Genomic DNA, 18446 nt, shown 5'->3' on the forward strand with positions numbered 1-18446 from the left:
TTCAGTTACTGCTCCCCCAAGATCATCCTGCACGTGTGGCTTTTGCGCAGTGGTTTCTTCAAGAAAGTGTTCAAGACTTTAATTTTCCAGCCTATGCTTTGTTCACGGATGAGGCTTATTTCACTCGGGATGGCTTATTCAATCAGCACAATGCTCATGTGTGGGCTCACGAGAAACCCACACGGTGTGCACCCCATGCGGCACAACGTCGCTTCGCAATAAATGTGTGGGCAGGTATGGTCGGTGACTGCTTAGTCAGCCCATATCTGTTACCATCAAAATCCCGCATGAACTCCGCTAAATATCGGATCTTTCTTGAACAAGTTCTACCAGGGTTACCTGACGACGTTCCAGCAAATGTGAGATGCAACATTTGGTTTCAACATGATGGGGCATCTGCCCATTATGGAAGGTGTGTTCGTGACCATTTGAACAGGCATTTTGGGCGTCGATGGATTGGCCGTGGTGGACCCGTTGCCTGGGCCCCACGCTCACCTGATTTATTGAGCCTTGATTTCTTTCTGTGGGGGGGGCCTCAAATCTATCGTGTATGAATTGCCTGTGGAGACGGAAATGGATTTCGTGGCGAGAGTTGTCTGCGCTGATCGTGTCTGCCAATCCATGCTGCGTCGGTGTCACGCATGCATCACGTCTCATGGTGGAATCTTCGAGCATCTGTTGTAACATCATGAAATGCATCCATCTCTTAGTCCATTGTTAATATTATGTCAAATAAATGTTTGCCACTAATTACTGTCTTGTGTCATTTCTGCTTCTTGTGCCTCTGCATGACGTTTCCTTTCCCATGACGTTTCCGGTTATGGGTTCCTATGCGATTCATATTCCTTTAGATGTTACCTACTTCCCCTAAACGTTTGTACCAATATTTTTGAGACACCCTGTATATTTAAAATTCGTCGTGATCAACCTGTTGGCCAACCCTGATATAGAGCTTTGACTGTACAACCTTTTGTGTCCCATACTAATTGTGTTTGTCTTCTCAGCCCATTACAAGAGTTCTATATCCTTCCTAAAATTAGGCTTCAAAACTGCTATGAAATAATCAAGATGCAGCCTAACCATTGTCTTATACAACATAACTACCTCTCTGTCCTCCTAGAAAAAAATTCCTGTATACCACTGGCAAAACACCATGGACTATGTACAATGGTGGACAAAAAAAGTGCATCACTTGTGAATTTTGCAAATAATGTGTTCTGCGCTGCATTGTGGGTTGCAGAAATGTTCGAAAAGCATTTGTTAGATGGGATATGTATACCTCTGTGAATGAAATCCAATAAAAAGACTCCACCTGATATACCTAATTGGCATAAATATCTTCCCAAAGAGTAAAATGCATAATTAATGGAATATGAGAAATCATGCAAAATGGCAATCATGACAACCAAACATATATCTTATTGCATTTATGTGTACAAACTGAAATGACAAGTTAACGTAATAGTATTATGTACTGTAAATCAGCAAAATAAGTTTTCAATATTTTGTTCTTCCTCCTTGAGCTGCAATTACAGCCTTGCAATGATCTGGCATAGAGTTAATCAACTTCTGGATATATGGTTGCCCAATTTCGTGGTACCATACCCTTACAATGCTCTCCTGCAGCTGAATTTTACTTGTTGGCTTCTTCTGAGCAATTTTAGACGACATTGTAAACCAGCAATTTTCAATAATGTATAAATCTAGACTGTTGGGGGGGCCAGTCCAACACTGTAATGCCAGCATTTCTGAGGTATGACTGCACCTTAAGGGAGAAAAACAAGGGAAAACATTGGTTAAGTATGTTTTAAGCCTTGTGAGACAAGAAGACAAACTCATCATTAAATCTAAATAGCATAAAACTTACTAATTTTGCTGTATGGCAAAGTACTGCGTCCTGTTGAAAAATGCAGTTTTGGACATCTATGTGGTGATCCCTAATAACGGGTTTCAGGCACTCCTCCAAGATAGCAGTGTAGGTTTCTGCATTCACCATTCCGTTAATAAACTTAATTCACCCCACCCCTTTGCTTGTTATGCATCCCCAGACCATCTGACCGGCAAGGAACTTTACAGTCGGTGTTATGCAGTCAGGATGCATGCCTCCGATTTTCTTCTTCTGACATATCGCTTCCCATCCGAGCCATGCAGGTTGAATTTCAATTTGTTAGAAAAGATGATGGTGTCCCATTGCTCTTTTGCATTTTAGCCCAAGCAAGTCACTTCTTCCTCATTTGGTGGGTCAACAAAGGCTTCTTCTTGGGCCGATAGGCATGCAGACCACATTCTGAAAGACATCTTTAGATAGTTTGTGCACTTGTTTCAACACCGCAGGCCATCTCAAAAATCCAGTTTTAGATCAGGAACACTGGCATGCTGATTATGGAGGCATAGCCATTTCAAATATCAATCTTGGGAAGGCGTAGTCACTCTCTTACGGCCTGATCCAGGTCTTCTCTTCACATCACTGGTTTCATGCTTTAATTTCAGCACCCAGGACAATGTTGACTGGTGGCAGCCTATTTAACAGCGATAACAAGCAAATAACCCTTCCTTGTACAGAGCAACAGCTACACTTTTTTTTTCTTGGTGTCAACTGAACATGGGGAGCCATGCTTATACCTCCACAAGACAGGATACTAATGAGCGTGTATACTCCCCTCCAACGCCCTATTTATAGAAATAGCTGTTGCAATTACTGTCTGATGTAATAGAAGCATTATCTGATGCAATACCTTTGCTTTGTGACAAACAAGACTATAATCAAACAATGTCTTATACGTTTCACTACAAACATTACTTTTTTTAAGATGATGCAGTTTTCTTTGTCTGCCACTAGAGTCTTTTTCATTCTTCTTTACCTTGAATGTGGTACCACCTAACTCACACATTATTCTGGAATTGCTGTTACATTTATTCATGTTAAAACTCAATTACCACTTTTCTGGCTCATATGACTAATTTAACCTGGCATGTTGGAGCAGCATATTCTGATTATTGTCATTAACCATGACGCCTGCTTTTGTATCATCTGCAAACTTAAACATTAAACTTGATATGTCTTTGTCAGTGTCATTAATAAACACTGAAAACAATACTGGGTCTCATACTTTTTTCAGCATGGGACCCAATACTGAACCCCAAGGAACAGAACTAATAACATGAGACCTAAGAGCAGCAGCCGTTAATAATCACTCTGTCTCTCTTGGCATTCAACCATCCCTTTATCATAGTAACTTGCCCCTACTACTATGCAACTTGTACACCAGTGATTCATACAGAATAGTCTCGAAAGCTTTGCTGAAATCTAAATAATGTTAAAATCAGTGGATAGCCAGGGTAGGGTCTGGTATTGTGGCACATTTTAGCATTAGGCAATTGGCACCTTTTTTTTTTTTTTTTTTTTTTTGTGAATGTACCTGCTGACAAAAAATTGAGGCTATGCCACTGGTCAAAATCATTTTTGAATCCATTTCTTTTGTAATCAGATTGGTCAGACAGAATCTCTCCTTAACAAATCCATGCTGTCATTCCCATATAACTGTGTATCTGCCAAGATGATACTGCAGTGCTTCTTTAATGACTGACTCCATTATTTTCCCTAGCAGAGAAGTCAAGCTTACTAGACTGTGATTACTCACTTCACCTTTCATTCTGCCTTTGTGAAAACCAGATCTCCAGTCTGTTGGGACATCCCCTGAATCCATGAATGCACTCATAATTATGGCTAAAGGTTTGCTTGCCTCTTTTTCTACTTATTTTAATAGGATAGATTCCACCAGTTCTAAGTGTCTTATTAACTTAATTGTTAGGGTTGATAAATGCTCTCAGTTATCATGAAATCATTGTACTCTATTACAATTATGTATACTTCTCCTATCCCCCCATTCCAATATAGATGTAAAATATTTATTCAGTTTCTTAGCAATCTGCAAAGGATCATCAACAGTTGTGCCATTCATATCTAATTGGGACCAATGTGATTCATCACTATATATTCATCCCCATAACCAAAACCTTCTCACAGTGTCTCATATCAAATATTTCATCTTTGAATAACTTCATTTCTTCACCCCGAATACTGTGATAATTTAAAATTTTGAAAATATTTAAGGGAACAATTTTTTTTTTCAGTGCTTAATTTTAGCATCCTTGCTAAATGCACGCAACTGAAGACCTCTATTATGGAATTTTTGAAACATTGTTTTTAGTATTTACTTATTAAATATGAGAAGCACACCTAACTTTGTAACTTGATTGCTCAATAGAATTGCCTCTAAGTTATTCAGTGGCTCTTCTTCAAATTTAGGAATGCTGTCTGTCAATCAGTTTACTTAACCTGGAAGTAGTGGCATACCCATTTGTAGCAAAGACAATGGCAGGGCACCTCCACAGGTGACCATTTTCTTTTATATTTTTGGAAAACATTTTGGTTTTTTCAAAGTAGAGTAACAAACAGCATTCAGGTCCACTCAGCTAACTTAAATGACTCCTCATTTTTTATTACAAGAAGTATTCCAAGTGACATCATAACAGCTAGTAATTTGATTGCAGAATAATTTACACTTAGTGTAGGCCAGAGTGATCAGACAACCAGGTTTTCTGGGATTTGTCCTGGTTTTCCAACATTTTAAACATAATGGTATACTCAACAGTTTTTATCAACTCTGTTTGCATAAATTCATTTTCAATCTCAAATTAGATCTATCAAATAAATAACTTTGTACAATGCACTGCATTTCTAGTGGTAGAAAAATCTTAAGTGTGTAGTGAATCAAGAGCTGATTCTAAGAAACTAAGGGTAACAACTGGGCATTTCCTTTCCTTCCTTCTCTTTTATCTATAAGTGGCCTTAGTGGTGCAGATTTTGACTGCACTCACAGTTACACCCTGCATAGCATTCACTGCATTGGAAATATTTGTAGAATTAATCTGAAGCCCAGGTAAAATTATAGTTTTATATCCTCCACAACAGTGGACAATCTGCATTGCACAAAATTATGAAATACAATGTTATTTCATAATTCTGAGAATTTTGTTCTTTAAAAGATGGAGGGTATAACACATCATTTACACATTCAGAAAATTACTGGTAAAGTTTATATCAAGCAACTGTTCAAATATATATTTTTGGAGTATTGAAGATATTATTTTTTCTAAGAAAAGTTGCTAAACTTTACTGTACAATATTTTTGAATTACCATTAAATGGAACCTACTTCCATGTTATGCAAGTGTCTTTGGTATGTTCAATATGCAAACACTAAAAACTAAATGTTCTTCCAAAAATTGCTTAATAAAGAACACGAGTTACATGCATCAGGCAATTGGAATGATCAAATTACATACTGAAGAAAATCATTCCCAAATATTTAGGAACTTGCGTTTGCAAAATTTTAAATGATCTTAAATAATTTCAGGGTGAAAAAATGAAATTATTTAAAGACAAAATTTTTAATAAGCAATATGACTTGTGAACACTTAAAAAAAAAAAAAAAAACACTGGCTGAACCATTCAGCAATGTCATATTTATGATATGGATGTGTATAAAAGTATGCCAGTTTTGAAGTACAGTAATACCGTGAGATGCACAAGTGATGTGCTCCTCAATAAAGTTGTGCAACTCAAATGCAGGTGAAAATAAACTGAGTTTAAAATTTGCTAACATTAATGGAAACAAACTCAGGAAAAAAAAAAAATTTTTTTAAATATTTATTTTAAAAAAGAACACATACTTTGTAATTTATTGTGATACAAAATTACATATATGTAATAGAACTCACATTGATTCTGCATCCTCACTACATGAATGAATGATGTGAAAACTTTGGCACCTTCTCATTAATATTAGTAGTGACAAATGATATAAGAAAGCAAGCTTATATACAGCATCAGTCAAAAAAAAAAAACATCAACATATCACCTGTCCATCTCTAACAGTTTGTCTAGTTTTTTATTGAATTCAATCAAACTACCCACTTCCACAACACCAGATGAAAATTTGTTCTAACAATCAACTACGTAGGCAACTATGAAGGCAAAATTCAGCATTTCTAACATACAACTACTCTTCCTTAAATTGAACTCATGCCCCGTCACACATGTATTCTGAGCAAGAGGAAGGAGGATGCCGACCAGGCTAGCCAGGTGGGTAAAGTGCCTGCCTGGCAACCCAAAGGTCGCAGGTTCGAATCCCGCCTCGGGCTTGGTTCAGAGTAAAATGCAAAAACTTTGGGAGGTGCAGTATGGCCACAGAAGCCGATGCGCCAACAAAAAAAAAAAAAAAAAAAAAAGAGAGAGGGGAACGATGCCATCAGCATGAGCTTACTCAATGCATCCAAAGCCTTAAATGTCTCAATCAAATTTATTTGCAAGTACCTAATTTCCAGATGCTGCAATTTTCAAAACTGAAGCCTTTTCCGGTAAAGCCCACCCTTTTGCTCCCCCTCACTAACCCTGTTGCTCTTCTCTACCCATTCTGACAGATCCACATCCTTCCTAAAATGGGACCCTGTCTTTTAAAATCGCATAATCACCACCTCATCCCTGCAGGCAAATTTTCTTAATATCACTGACAAAACCCCATGAACTGTACTAGAAGCCCACCTGCACTCCTCTGAAAATTTCGTGTCCAACTACACAATCACTGCCAGATCTCATCATTCTCCACAAAAGGATATGTTATTCTAGGATTACTGTTACCTCCACATGCAATGCCTTGCAATAATCCCACAATAACATATCTTTTTATTAGTAGATTACTGCTACCCATATGTAATGCATATGGGTAGCAGTAATCTTAAACTTCAGTTTCCATTTCTCATACTATTTGCTTAATTTTTTAGAGCTTGTTGCAGTAGAATACCTTAATTGTGGTCATTAACCATGCTGCCAACCTTCGTATCAACTGCAAATTTAGACATTAAGCATGAGATACTTTCATTAATATTCTAAATAAATGTAAATACCAATGGGCCCAGCACTACACAAATAATAATAAAAAAAATATCTGTGCAAAAAGAAGATCAGTGCCATTGATAACTCTGACTTCTCCCACTCAACCATCCCTTCATCCACAGCATGAACTTGCCCTTAATGTCCACTCTGCTCCAATTTGCACAGCATCTTTTAGGTGGAACAGTGTCGCAGATTTTTCCGAAATCTATGTATATGACATCAACATTATTCTTGGCATCCAGTTACTTTGTTAATGCATCACAGTATCCAATCAGATCATCCTTTAACAAATCCATACTGTGATTACAGTATGAATTTTGTCTAGATGGTCAGGCAATGCTTCTCTAATTTTCACTGTAAAAGAAGATAAGCTAACAAATAATGTATATCTGTTACTCATATCACCCTCTGATCCCCCTTTGAAAACTGGAGGACACATTTGCAGTCCATAAAGACTGGAAATGTGCAAAATGTGTTCCTCTCTTGACTCCAAGGATGTTCATATAATTATGGTGAAAGGATTGCTGACCCCTTTTGCTGCCTCCTTTAATATAATTGGGCAGTTCCTTCCAACCACTCCAAGTGCCTATTTTTACATTGAGCTTCAAAAATTTTTCCGCTTTCCTCTCGCTTATCACAAAATCATTTAGTCTCCTGTTGGGTTCTGATGCATTTCTAGCATCCCTATCCCTAAAACATCCCTCACATCTGAATGTAGAGGCAAAATATCTACATTCCTGAACAGAATAATTTACAGTAAAACCATTCATACTAGAAGACCAATGAGCAGATTTTAGGTAGGAAATTTGTATCTGCATAATGTATAAACTATATTTTTCATAAGGAAACCTATTCCATATTAGTGGAATTTTTCCTGTAAAAAATATTCAGTTAATAAACTGGTTGTGAAATATTAGTTGCCAAAAAAAAAAAAAAAAAAACCAGAACTTTTTCTGCATTTCATAGTCAGGAAAAACCAAATATACAGAAAATAACTTATGAAAATGAAGATAATTAACAATTTGAAATTTCAGCTAGCACCATATTATAATTTACTATAGGAACAGTCCAACCAATTTTAATGTGGGAATAATCCTGACCAACAAAAAATATCAAAAACAAAATCTGATGAAGATGGAGTTAAAAGAAGATCTCACTAGAGAAATTTATGCTTGCTCTTTGAAATCATTATGAAGTGCCTTTGAAGAAAACTCCCAATCCACCTAAGAGGAAATACAGATAACATTCTCACAATCTGGTGAAACAGATAGAGCTTGACTATACTGACAGAGTCAATAGATTATACCCACGTACTGGAGAACAAGGATAGCAATCTAGTGGATGTGACTATTTTAAACTGGCTGGCTAAGCAGACATTTTATTACTCAAAAAAATATAGGGTTTTTATTACACTTTTGTTTAAACTTAGTGGTCTTGTTATTATTTGTGTTCATTTGATAAATTAGATGAAATTTTTTCTTTCTTGCCCTCTGAAATTCCTTGAAACAAGAGACAGATTAAGAGGGAATTCTGCTATTATCATCATCAGCCATTTTCGCTCCACTGCAGGATGAAGGCCTCTCCAGCAACTTTCCAGTTCCTTCTGTTTTGTGCAATGGCTATCCATTTACTACCCACAAACTCACAAATTTCATCTGCCCATCTCTGTCATTGTCTTCCAAGTTTTCTTCTAGCTCTTCTTGGGTACCATACTGTTATTTTCTTAGTCCATCTGTCATCATGTCTTCGAGCTATGTGTCCTGCCCAAGACCATTTTATTTCTTTAGTTTTGATAAGGGTGTCCTTTACTTGAGTTTCCTGCCTAATCCATGTGTTTCTCTTCTTATCTAACAGTCTGATTCCCAATATAATTCATTCTATTCTTCGCTGTGCAGTTCTCGGCTTCTCTTCTATTCTTTTGGTGAGTGCCCAAGTTTCACTTCCATAAGTCATGGTGGGGAATATACATTGGTTCATTATTTTACATTTCAGACAAATTGAGATATTGCTTTTACGTATGTGACTATATTTCCTGAATGTTATCCATCCAAAATTTATTCTTCTCTTGACTTCCAGCCATTTATCATTATTACAGCTAACTTGTCCCAGATAAGTATATGACTCCATCTTTTCAATTACTGCTCCTTCAATCATTATATCCCTTTCTGTGGCATACTTATTCATCATTACTTTTGTTTTAGCCATATTCATCTTAAGTCCAAAATCTTTACTAACTCAATATAACTGATTAACATTTTCCTCAAATTCTTTGGGATCATTGCTTATGACCACAATGTCATCTGCAAATCATAAATGGTTTAGGTACTCTCCATTCACACTGACTCCTTTCTGCGACCAGTCTAATCTTCTGAAAGCTTCCTCAAGGGCAGCATTAAACAACTTCAGAAATATTGTCTCTCCTTGTTGAACTCCTTTCTCAATTTTAAATTTGCTACTGTCTTTGTCTTGTATAATTATTTATTATTTAATTGGGTTTTTTTTATAGGAGCATTAGCAACTAAGGCCATATTGCTCCAGGGATATATAGTGTTCATTCCCTGACCTTTCCGCATCCTCTGTATTTGGCTTCATGGGCTCGAACCCCAGTCTAATCAAGAAGCGTGTGCTACACACACTGCTGCTCCTGCCCACCTGGCTACGGAGGCACCATCTAGTCTAATAAAGGAGATAGCATTCTCATATATTTTCTTCAAAATCATAATATATGGAGTATCTATTCCTTGTCTTTCCAGTGCCTGAAACATTGCCTTATGCTGTATGGAGTCAAATGCCTTTTCATAATCCACAAATGCCAGGCATAGCGGTGTTTTATATTCATTTGCTTTCTCCATTAGCTGTGATATTATGTGAAGGTGATCCATAGTTGAGAATCCTGTCCTAAAGCCAGCTTGCTCTTTGGGTTGATTCTTGTCAAGTATTCTTTCTAATCTGTTAGTAATGACCCTTGTGAACAACTTGTAGATGTGAGATAACAAGCTAAATGGTCTATAATTTCCAATTTCTGATTTATCTGCTTTCTTATGCAGCAAAACTATAATTGCATTATTACACTCCTTTGACATAACACCTTTTCTAATGCATTTTGTGAAGATTCTTGCCAGTTTTTGTGTCGTCTCTTCCTCCCAATTTTAACAACTCTACAGTAACTTCATCTTCCCCCAGGGCTTTCTGATTCTTCATTTTCTTCAAAGCATGTTCTACCTCATCAGGAAGGATATCGGGTATGTCGTATGTGTTACTAATTTGTAATCCATCTTCCCCACTGCTGGCATCATTCTCTCACTCCTTATATAATTCTCTATAGTAGTCTTCTGCTATTTGAATTGTGCCTTCTCTGCTATTTATATTTATATCATGACACTAGTGTTTCTTGACTAATTTTTTCTTCTTTGGATTTCTTTTTACCTATAGGTTTCTTGGGCTTTATCACTTTCAGAAAGTTGAAATATTTCTCGTCGATACCTTGGTCCTGAGCAGTCTGCAGAAGCTCAAACTTGTTCTTAAGTTCCAGTACATACCGCTTTTCTCCTCTTCTGTTATGTCAAAGACCTTCATATTATTTACTAGAGTCAGTTTTTTCCTTTCTTTTCTTACATCTATATCAAGTGTGCATCTTACCATTCTGCGATCACTTCCAACGTTTACCTTGTTCAGGACGGTAACATCATTCACAATATATCTTCCGTTAGTATGGATGAAGTCTATTTCATCAGTTGTTAATCCATTTGGGCTCTTCAATGTCCACTTTCTTTCACCCTTTTCTTGAAAAAAAGTGTTCATTACTGACAATCCTTGAGATTCTACAAATTCTACAAGTCTTTCACCAATTCCAAATTTCCTATAGTTCCCCTTTCTGTGCTATTTTGTCTCTTTCCAACCTTAGCATTGAAGTCCCCTATAATGATAGTGTAGTGGGTTTTCTGCTCATCTATAAGACTCTCAATTTCGGTGTACATTTCTTCAACCTCTTCATCATCATGACTCAATGTTGGTGCATAAATCATTATAACTTTTAACTTGTACCTCTTAGAAATCCTGAGTAGTAGTCTTGCTACTATATTCAGTTATAGTCATTATATTCTGCTACTATATTCAGTTATAGTCATTATATTCTGCTACTATATTCAGTTATAGTCATTATATTCTGCTACTATATTCAGTTATAGTCATTATATTCTGCTACTATATTCAGTTATAGTCATTATATTCTGCTACTATATTCAGTGTTAACCACATCTATATTTCTTATTCCTTTTTTCATGTCGTTACTTGTGACTCTGAAGTATTTGTATGTGTTAACTGTATCAACAGTTAATTTCTGTAATACTTTGTTAATTTAAATTTTGTAATATATTGTAAATTTAAATTTTGTCAAGTATTTGGAAAGCTAGAGTTTAATATTCAGATAGCCTTTGTTATTGAAACTTTGGCAGGAACTTTGTTACTTTCATTCAGTAGCTTAAATTTGACTTCTGTAATGCTAAAGTTTTGGCAACAGTTTAAATTCTGTAATATATCGTATATTTAAAGCCTGTAATATATTCTAAAATTAAGTTTCATAATCTTTCTAAAGTTCAAATTTTATCTAAATAATGGTTGCTACAATATCCATTTTCAATATACAGTCCAAGGACATAACTCAGATGGAAATGCCTGCAGGCATTTTGGTGTGAATCAAGAGTTCATTGTTTGTATAGCAGGAGGCATGTAGTTTGTTATGTTTGTTTGTTACTTGGTTTTTAGGAGCATTAGCAACTAAGGCCATATTGCTCCGGGGATATGCCGTGGTCATTCCCTGACCTTTCCGCATCCTCTGTATTTGGTGGTCACAGGCTCGAACCCCAATCTAATCAAGAAGCGTGTGCTACACACTGCTGCTCCTGCCCACCTGGCTACGGAGGCATGTATGATCTAAGGTTGGTCTAGTAGACAAACCTAACTCACCTGCACTGCACTGCAAATTGTTTTCTTTGCACATGATGTAAGGAGTGTAGCAATCTCAAATTAGAAATTAGTGCAATACGAAAAGAAAGCGAATCACTGAAGAAACAAGTGCTTGCCCTAGAAAGAAATGTAACTGGGAGCTCATCAGGGACTTGAGTATCTCGTGACCTACTGAGTGATGCACACCTGATTTGCATCCCAGAAAGGAACAGACAAGTGCATACTGTAAGGATGAAGGAGATTTAGTTTTATTGGGAGAATATTGTCAGAGAAATGGGTATCATTTCTGTAATAAAGACAGGTAGACCAGAGCCAGAGTGTATTTGCCAGGAGCAGCAACTGGTGATGTTACCAACAGATTGTCAGATTTTATGAGGGGGAGTAAAGAGAGCATTATTATTTATGTGGGGACTAATGATGTTAAATGAACGTGATATGACAATTTGTTGGATAAATATAGGACCATGCTGAAAAATTGCCGCAAGTTAAGTCAGACTGTGTATGTGTCTGGATTCTGCCCAAATACAATATGCTGAAAGCATTGCAGATTAACTCAAGACTTTAGGGAATCTGAAAAGCTCTGGGGGTGGGGGAGATTTTTAACAGTGTGGCCCACACTTTTAGATAGAAGGAATCTATTTTGAAGAGATGGTATTTATTTGAACAAAGATGGTGCAAAGATTTTTGTCAGTATCACTGAGGATACCTTAAGGGTTCAGAGAAACTGCTAGTTAGGGATGAGAAGGGTAATTAAGATCTATATTTATGTGATGACGTGTGTCAAATTAATGCTTGCACTCTTTTTTTTTTTTTTTTTTTTTTTTTTTGGTAGTTGTTGGCGCATAGGCTTCTGTGGCCATAATGCACCTCCCACGGTTTTTGCAGTACTTTGATCCAAGCCCGATGCGGGAATCGAACCCGCAACCTTTGGGTTGCCAGGCAGGCACTTTACCCACCCGGCTAGCTCGGTCAGCGCTTACACTCTTCTCAAGAAATGTTTGTTGTTGCAACAGCTGATGGCAAGATGTTCTGGGGCAGCAACATTTCAAATAAGCAGGAAGATAAAGCTAGGGAAACAAACCTAAATAACTTCAAGGTGTGTCAGGGTAGTAAACTATAGAAGAATACTTTACTTATTCTCAACTGTGTCTACAGTAATATGAGGAGTGTTGTCAATAAAATGGATGAATTTGTACTCCTGGTTAAGATAACTAATGCTAACAGAATAGGGCTAACAGTAACATGATGTGACACGGAAATTGTGGATGACGAGTTCCACTACAGTATGCATAATATATTTAAGAAAGATAGGGAAGGCAAAAGAGGTGGTGGGGTCATGCTTTTGATCAAAACCAACCTGAGTGTGAAAAGAGCTTTTCCCAAGTCTGAAGTTATGTCTGCTAGCATAGAATCTTTGTGGTGTGAGTTAGTTGGAAGCAAAGATATAATGAGAGTGAGAGTAATCTAGAGATCAGAAGAATTTGAAAGGAATGACGAGAGTCTCCACATGTAGATGGAATGGGCAAGTAAGTGCAAATGTCTTATTGTTTGTGACTTCAATCTGCCCCAGATTGATTGGAATAAGTGGGATGGACTCTCACTATGGAGGGAAAAAAATTTTAAATAAACTAGATGATTGCTATTTGTATCAGCTTGCTAGACAAAATACTAGGGGTGAGAAAATGCTAGACCCCATCATTACTCATGAATGAGATGAGATCACAGAACTTAAAAGTACAAGAACCACTGACAAGTAGTGATCACACAGTCATTAGTAGGAAGATGAAGAAAGATGTTGCAGAGTTAAAGGCATAGGTTTTAATTTCAGAAGAGAGGACTTTGACAGTTTAAGGTGCTATGTGGCATCTATTACTTGGGCAGATTGCACAGTGAGGGCAAATACATTTAAAGCAAAAATCACAGAAGTCATGCATGCATACAGTTCATCTGTAGTAGTACCAAAAATAAGGTTATAAAGGTCAATGCTGTGTATGAGAAAACACTGGCTAAGAGAGCAAAGAACTGGGACAAGGAATTTTTCATGTATGTCAATACAACAAAGAGGAAACTGAATCAGATCAGACCTTATGCACTGGGTGTAGGAAAGTCTTAGATAACCCAGCTGATGTTAGATAACCCAGCTAAGTTGTGGATGACATAGCCAAGTGGTCATGAGCATAAGTGCAGTAGCACGTGCTCTTTGAGTGGACGGGGGTTCAAGCCTGCAACTGCTAAATACAATTAACACTTGAATTGATGATTAATTGTAAACTCCACTGACGTGGTGGTTATGCTGAAGTATAAACAAAAACATTTTTTTAGAAGCCGCCGTAGCCAAGTGGTCAGGCACACATGTGCATAAGTGACCGGGACTGAAGCTTGTGACTGCTAAATACGGTGCTGTTTCTTGTATTCTCTCTACCTTGTGAACTCCTCTGACCATGCAGTCACCTTGGGATATAAATTGAAAATTGAATAGGCACTTTGCATCTGTCATTACTGAAGAAAGACCCTTCATGCTGAAAAGAGGCTGTGCAAGTGAGGCTGAGTCATATGAAGTAAGTGATTTTGAAATTAAAGATGACTGTTTATTAGAAAAACTTTCTAGCATAGGGACATGTAAAGCTCCCAGAATTCGTGGCATATACCTATTAATTTTGAGGGAGGTGGCCCAGAGAAAGTACTGAACCACTGAGGTTGTTTAGAGGGCATCTTTGGACAGGAGCAATTCCTTTGGATTGAAGAAGTGCCAATGTATTGACAATACATAAAGGCAGTCCTAAGAGAGAAGTCGGTAACCCAACCAGTTAGCCTGACTTCAGTGGTATTGAAAATCTTAGAGGCAATGATTAAGAGTGCAATCCAGGGACATTTAGAAAGATATGGCATTCTGAAGGACACACAACATGTGACTGTTAAGGAAAAATCATGTTTAACTAAACCAGTAAGCTATTTTAACACAGTTACTCATGAGCTGGATGTAGGGAACAATATCAACATAGTTCATTTGGATTTTAGCAAAGCATTTGACTCAGTCCCTCATGAGAAGTTATTGTATAAGCTGGAACATGTTGGAATTACTGGGTGGCTGCAGCGCAGAGGGCATTTTTACCTCTGCCTGCAGCTACAGTTAATCTATTAGTCTGCATATCCCCCTCAAGCTAGCAGTTTTCTGACCCACCTAACAGTACCTTGATAGCATCAGCAAATATTCTTGCACCCTTTCTATTTAAGAGTATCCCATCTCTGCAGAAGCAGTCTCTCCTGTTAACAAGCACAACCATACTTGAAAAAAATTCTACCCCATGAGCCTTGAAAAATCTCTCCAGGGCCGAATTGATTGACAAGGCTCTCGTCATATACTCCCTCTTATCATGTGTCTGCAGAACTGCAGGAACTTTCAAATTTAACCTTAACTTGCAATTTTTCTCAACATTGCCCTGTACTTATCAAGTAAATCAGTAGGTCTCCTATTTTAATGTCATTAGTGCCAACATGTACAACAATATCACCGTTTGTGCCCTTAAAATATGAATCTGCTCTATAACGATATCAACTTTTGGTCCTGGCAGACATGCCAGTGTCCTATTCCACCTATCCTTTTTGCACAATATATTTCCCGTTTCCCTAAAAATAGTCAAGCATGTCAAAGAATTTCTTATCACACTTAACTGCACTTCACTAAACCATCACAGTCACAAGGTAAACATGTGGTGTGCACTGTCCTTTAGCCAGGTTATTGAGCCATCACCCCCCCCCACAAAACATTGTGAACCTCACAAATGGCCTACATATGCTTTAACTGGATGCTTTCCCTCAGCTGGATGATATGCAATGACGTGTTCTATCAGTAAGAATCAGCACCACCATAGTGGAGCTTGCAAGTGCACGATTTTATAAAGAATAATATAATAGAATAGTAAGTAATACAAAAAAATATACTACCTAATCAAACATCACATTGTTATTCTGATACATATAAGAAACTTTTGAGTTTATCCTCAAAATATAATAACAACAATAAAATCATAGATAACACTAAAACAAATAACATAAATCACGTTTAGGATAAACTTAATATTCTCTGATAATTCAATTATATTTTACAGAAGAGTTTTAATATCAGATTTACTATATTAATGGTAATTAGGTAATACAGAAGTACAATATATAAAACAAAATGTATGGAATGATGGAAAAGTTGGATGGGAGGAAAATAAGAAGAGATTTATCTGTTTGCAAATTGTCTGAAACTTTATTTCTCATTTTTTGAAACTTATTGCTACCAAATGAAACATACCTTGTTATTCATTATGGCTCTCAAACACATAATGCATACATGAATATCATCCTTGGCTTCACCCATATTTAACTTTGCTATGTGTTTAGATGCTCTTCTTACTTTTACAGTTTCCACATCCAACATAGGCCGGTGTTGTTTAGATGCACCAATGTTGCCATTTGGTGTTTCCTTCTCATATTCATGACTGCTCTGACTGACTATATGTTCATGCCTGCAAGACATCAAATGAATTTCACAGTGAAAGCAAATAAGCCATAAAAAGTATATGCAAATTCATTTATATTCTATGATATCTAAATATTATATTTCATTAGCGTTTAATAGCACAAATGAAATTTCTATTATTTTTAAATTAAGAACATCTGATATGTCTGAATAAGAAAATAATCTACAATAATCCATGAGAAGCAGACCAAGAATGTACACCAAAGTTAAAATATAAGGGATTCCAATCCTTTCTAATTTAAACCACAAGAAGGAGTATGATGACTGAAAAAGAAGGCTGTATGTATATGGTTAGTGTATTTTAGCTCAAAATTCATTTATTATTTACTTATTTAACCGTACAACTATTCCTAAAATATCCAAATTAATTTAGTTCATGAGAGAAGTTCAAGCTCATCAGAGAAGTTATCTAAATTTATTTATTAAATTTTGGTTTAAGCTTTCTATTCACACAAAAGTCTGTCTATATAGTTCTGTTGTTAACAATAAGGATATCAATTTAACAAACAATATAAACTATAAGAGGTTATTCTATTTTCAATTTCTGTTAAATAAATTGATGAAAGTATATCAGGCTTAATGTCCAAGTTTGCAGATGATACAAAGGTCAGCAGGACAGTTAATGACACTATGCTACTCCAACAGGTTCTAGAAAAGTCAGTCAGGTGGGCTGAGAAATGGCAATTGAAGTTTAAGATTGACAAATGCAAAGTACTGCATATGGGTAGCAGTAACCCCAAACTAACATAGCAAACTGTGTGTGGTATTACACTCAGGGTAGTGGAAAATGAAAAAGACCTGTGGGTAATATGCAGTCAGATATAAAGTTCTCTGAGCAGTGCAGACAGGTTGCCAGGAGAGCTCATGGGGTTTTGTCAATGATATACAGGAATTTTGCTAGTGGGGATAAAGAGGTGATTACCCCACTGTATAAGGCAACAGTCAGGCCACATCTTGAGTACTGCATACTAGTCTGGGTGCCTCATTTTAGGAGGGATGTGGAACTGCTGGAACAAGTACAGGAAAGGGCAATGAGACTGGTGAGGGAGAACAAAGGGGCACTATTATGAAGAAAGGCTTCAGTACTGCAAATTGAAGCATCCAGAGACCAGGCATTCCTGCGATGTAATCTGATTGAAGTGTTTAAAGCTTTGAATGGCTTGAGCAAGCTCAACACTGATAGGATTCTTCCTCTTGCTCAGACTATACACACGAGGAGTCAAATGGTCCTAGAAGTTGTCACAGACATTCTCTCAGATATGCCAGACAATCTGTACTTGCTACGTGGGAGTCTAAAATGCTGATGGAACTGATATTTGGGTGACACTCAAGTCAAGTGGACCCAATTTCGGCGAAGTCCGGATGGTCTGTGACAGCCAAATCCTCTGCTTGCACCTTCACAATTGTGGGACTTTTAGTAAACCTGGGTATAACCTCCATGCACAAGTACATGGCGGGTGACCACCCAGGTGTGAACCAACGTAAGCAGGGGTCGAGGTGTGGCGCCCACACCACATGGAGGAACGCCACCCCTCTATGTTACCAGGCAGTACTAGGTGGTAGATGACTCTGATCAACCAGTGAAATACCACCACTTTGCTTATTGGAGGCTTGAAGTGGTGGAACCCATGTTTAGTCTCTAGAGCTAAGTTCCGGTCAACCCTTCCCTATCTCTTCCATCATGCAGTATGATTGATGACTTTTGAGGTTATGATGAACGTCGTGGCGAGATACCAATCTTCCTTACATTTCGAGGGTACAGCTCTAAAACGGTGTTCGCAGGCCGGCCGCTAGTTAGTACACCGGACTGAACCTATTGGTAACTCTCTAGGAAGCTTCTGGATCAGCTAGTGTATAATCTTGCTACCTCTACTTTGCCAGACAGTGACTGAAGGGAGTCCGAGTAGTGTGTATGCGGGGAGCATTGCCGAGGCCACGTTATGTCAAAGATCTGGGTATATTCTTACCACATGTATGCCATATCCAAAAATTTCAT

The 18446-nt window shown here is 37.3% G+C and overlaps 1 protein-coding gene across 1 annotated transcript in view; it reads right to left on the minus strand.

The window, feature by feature from the left end:
- Frl (formin-like protein) overlaps positions 1 to 18446 on the minus strand; it is a 708708-nt gene that overhangs the window by 528520 nt on the left and 161742 nt on the right. The window contains exon 6 of the mRNA XM_090382384.1: positions 16223 to 16436. Coding sequence (XP_090238510.1) covers positions 16223 to 16436 — 214 coding nt within the window. The remainder of the gene's footprint in view (positions 1 to 16222; positions 16437 to 18446) is intronic.

Source organism: Mastigoproctus giganteus, chromosome 1 (assembly GCF_048544385.1).
Source record: "Mastigoproctus giganteus isolate SK-2022 chromosome 1, ASM4854438v1, whole genome shotgun sequence".
Lineage (NCBI taxonomy): Eukaryota > Metazoa > Arthropoda > Arachnida > Uropygi > Thelyphonidae > Mastigoproctus > Mastigoproctus giganteus.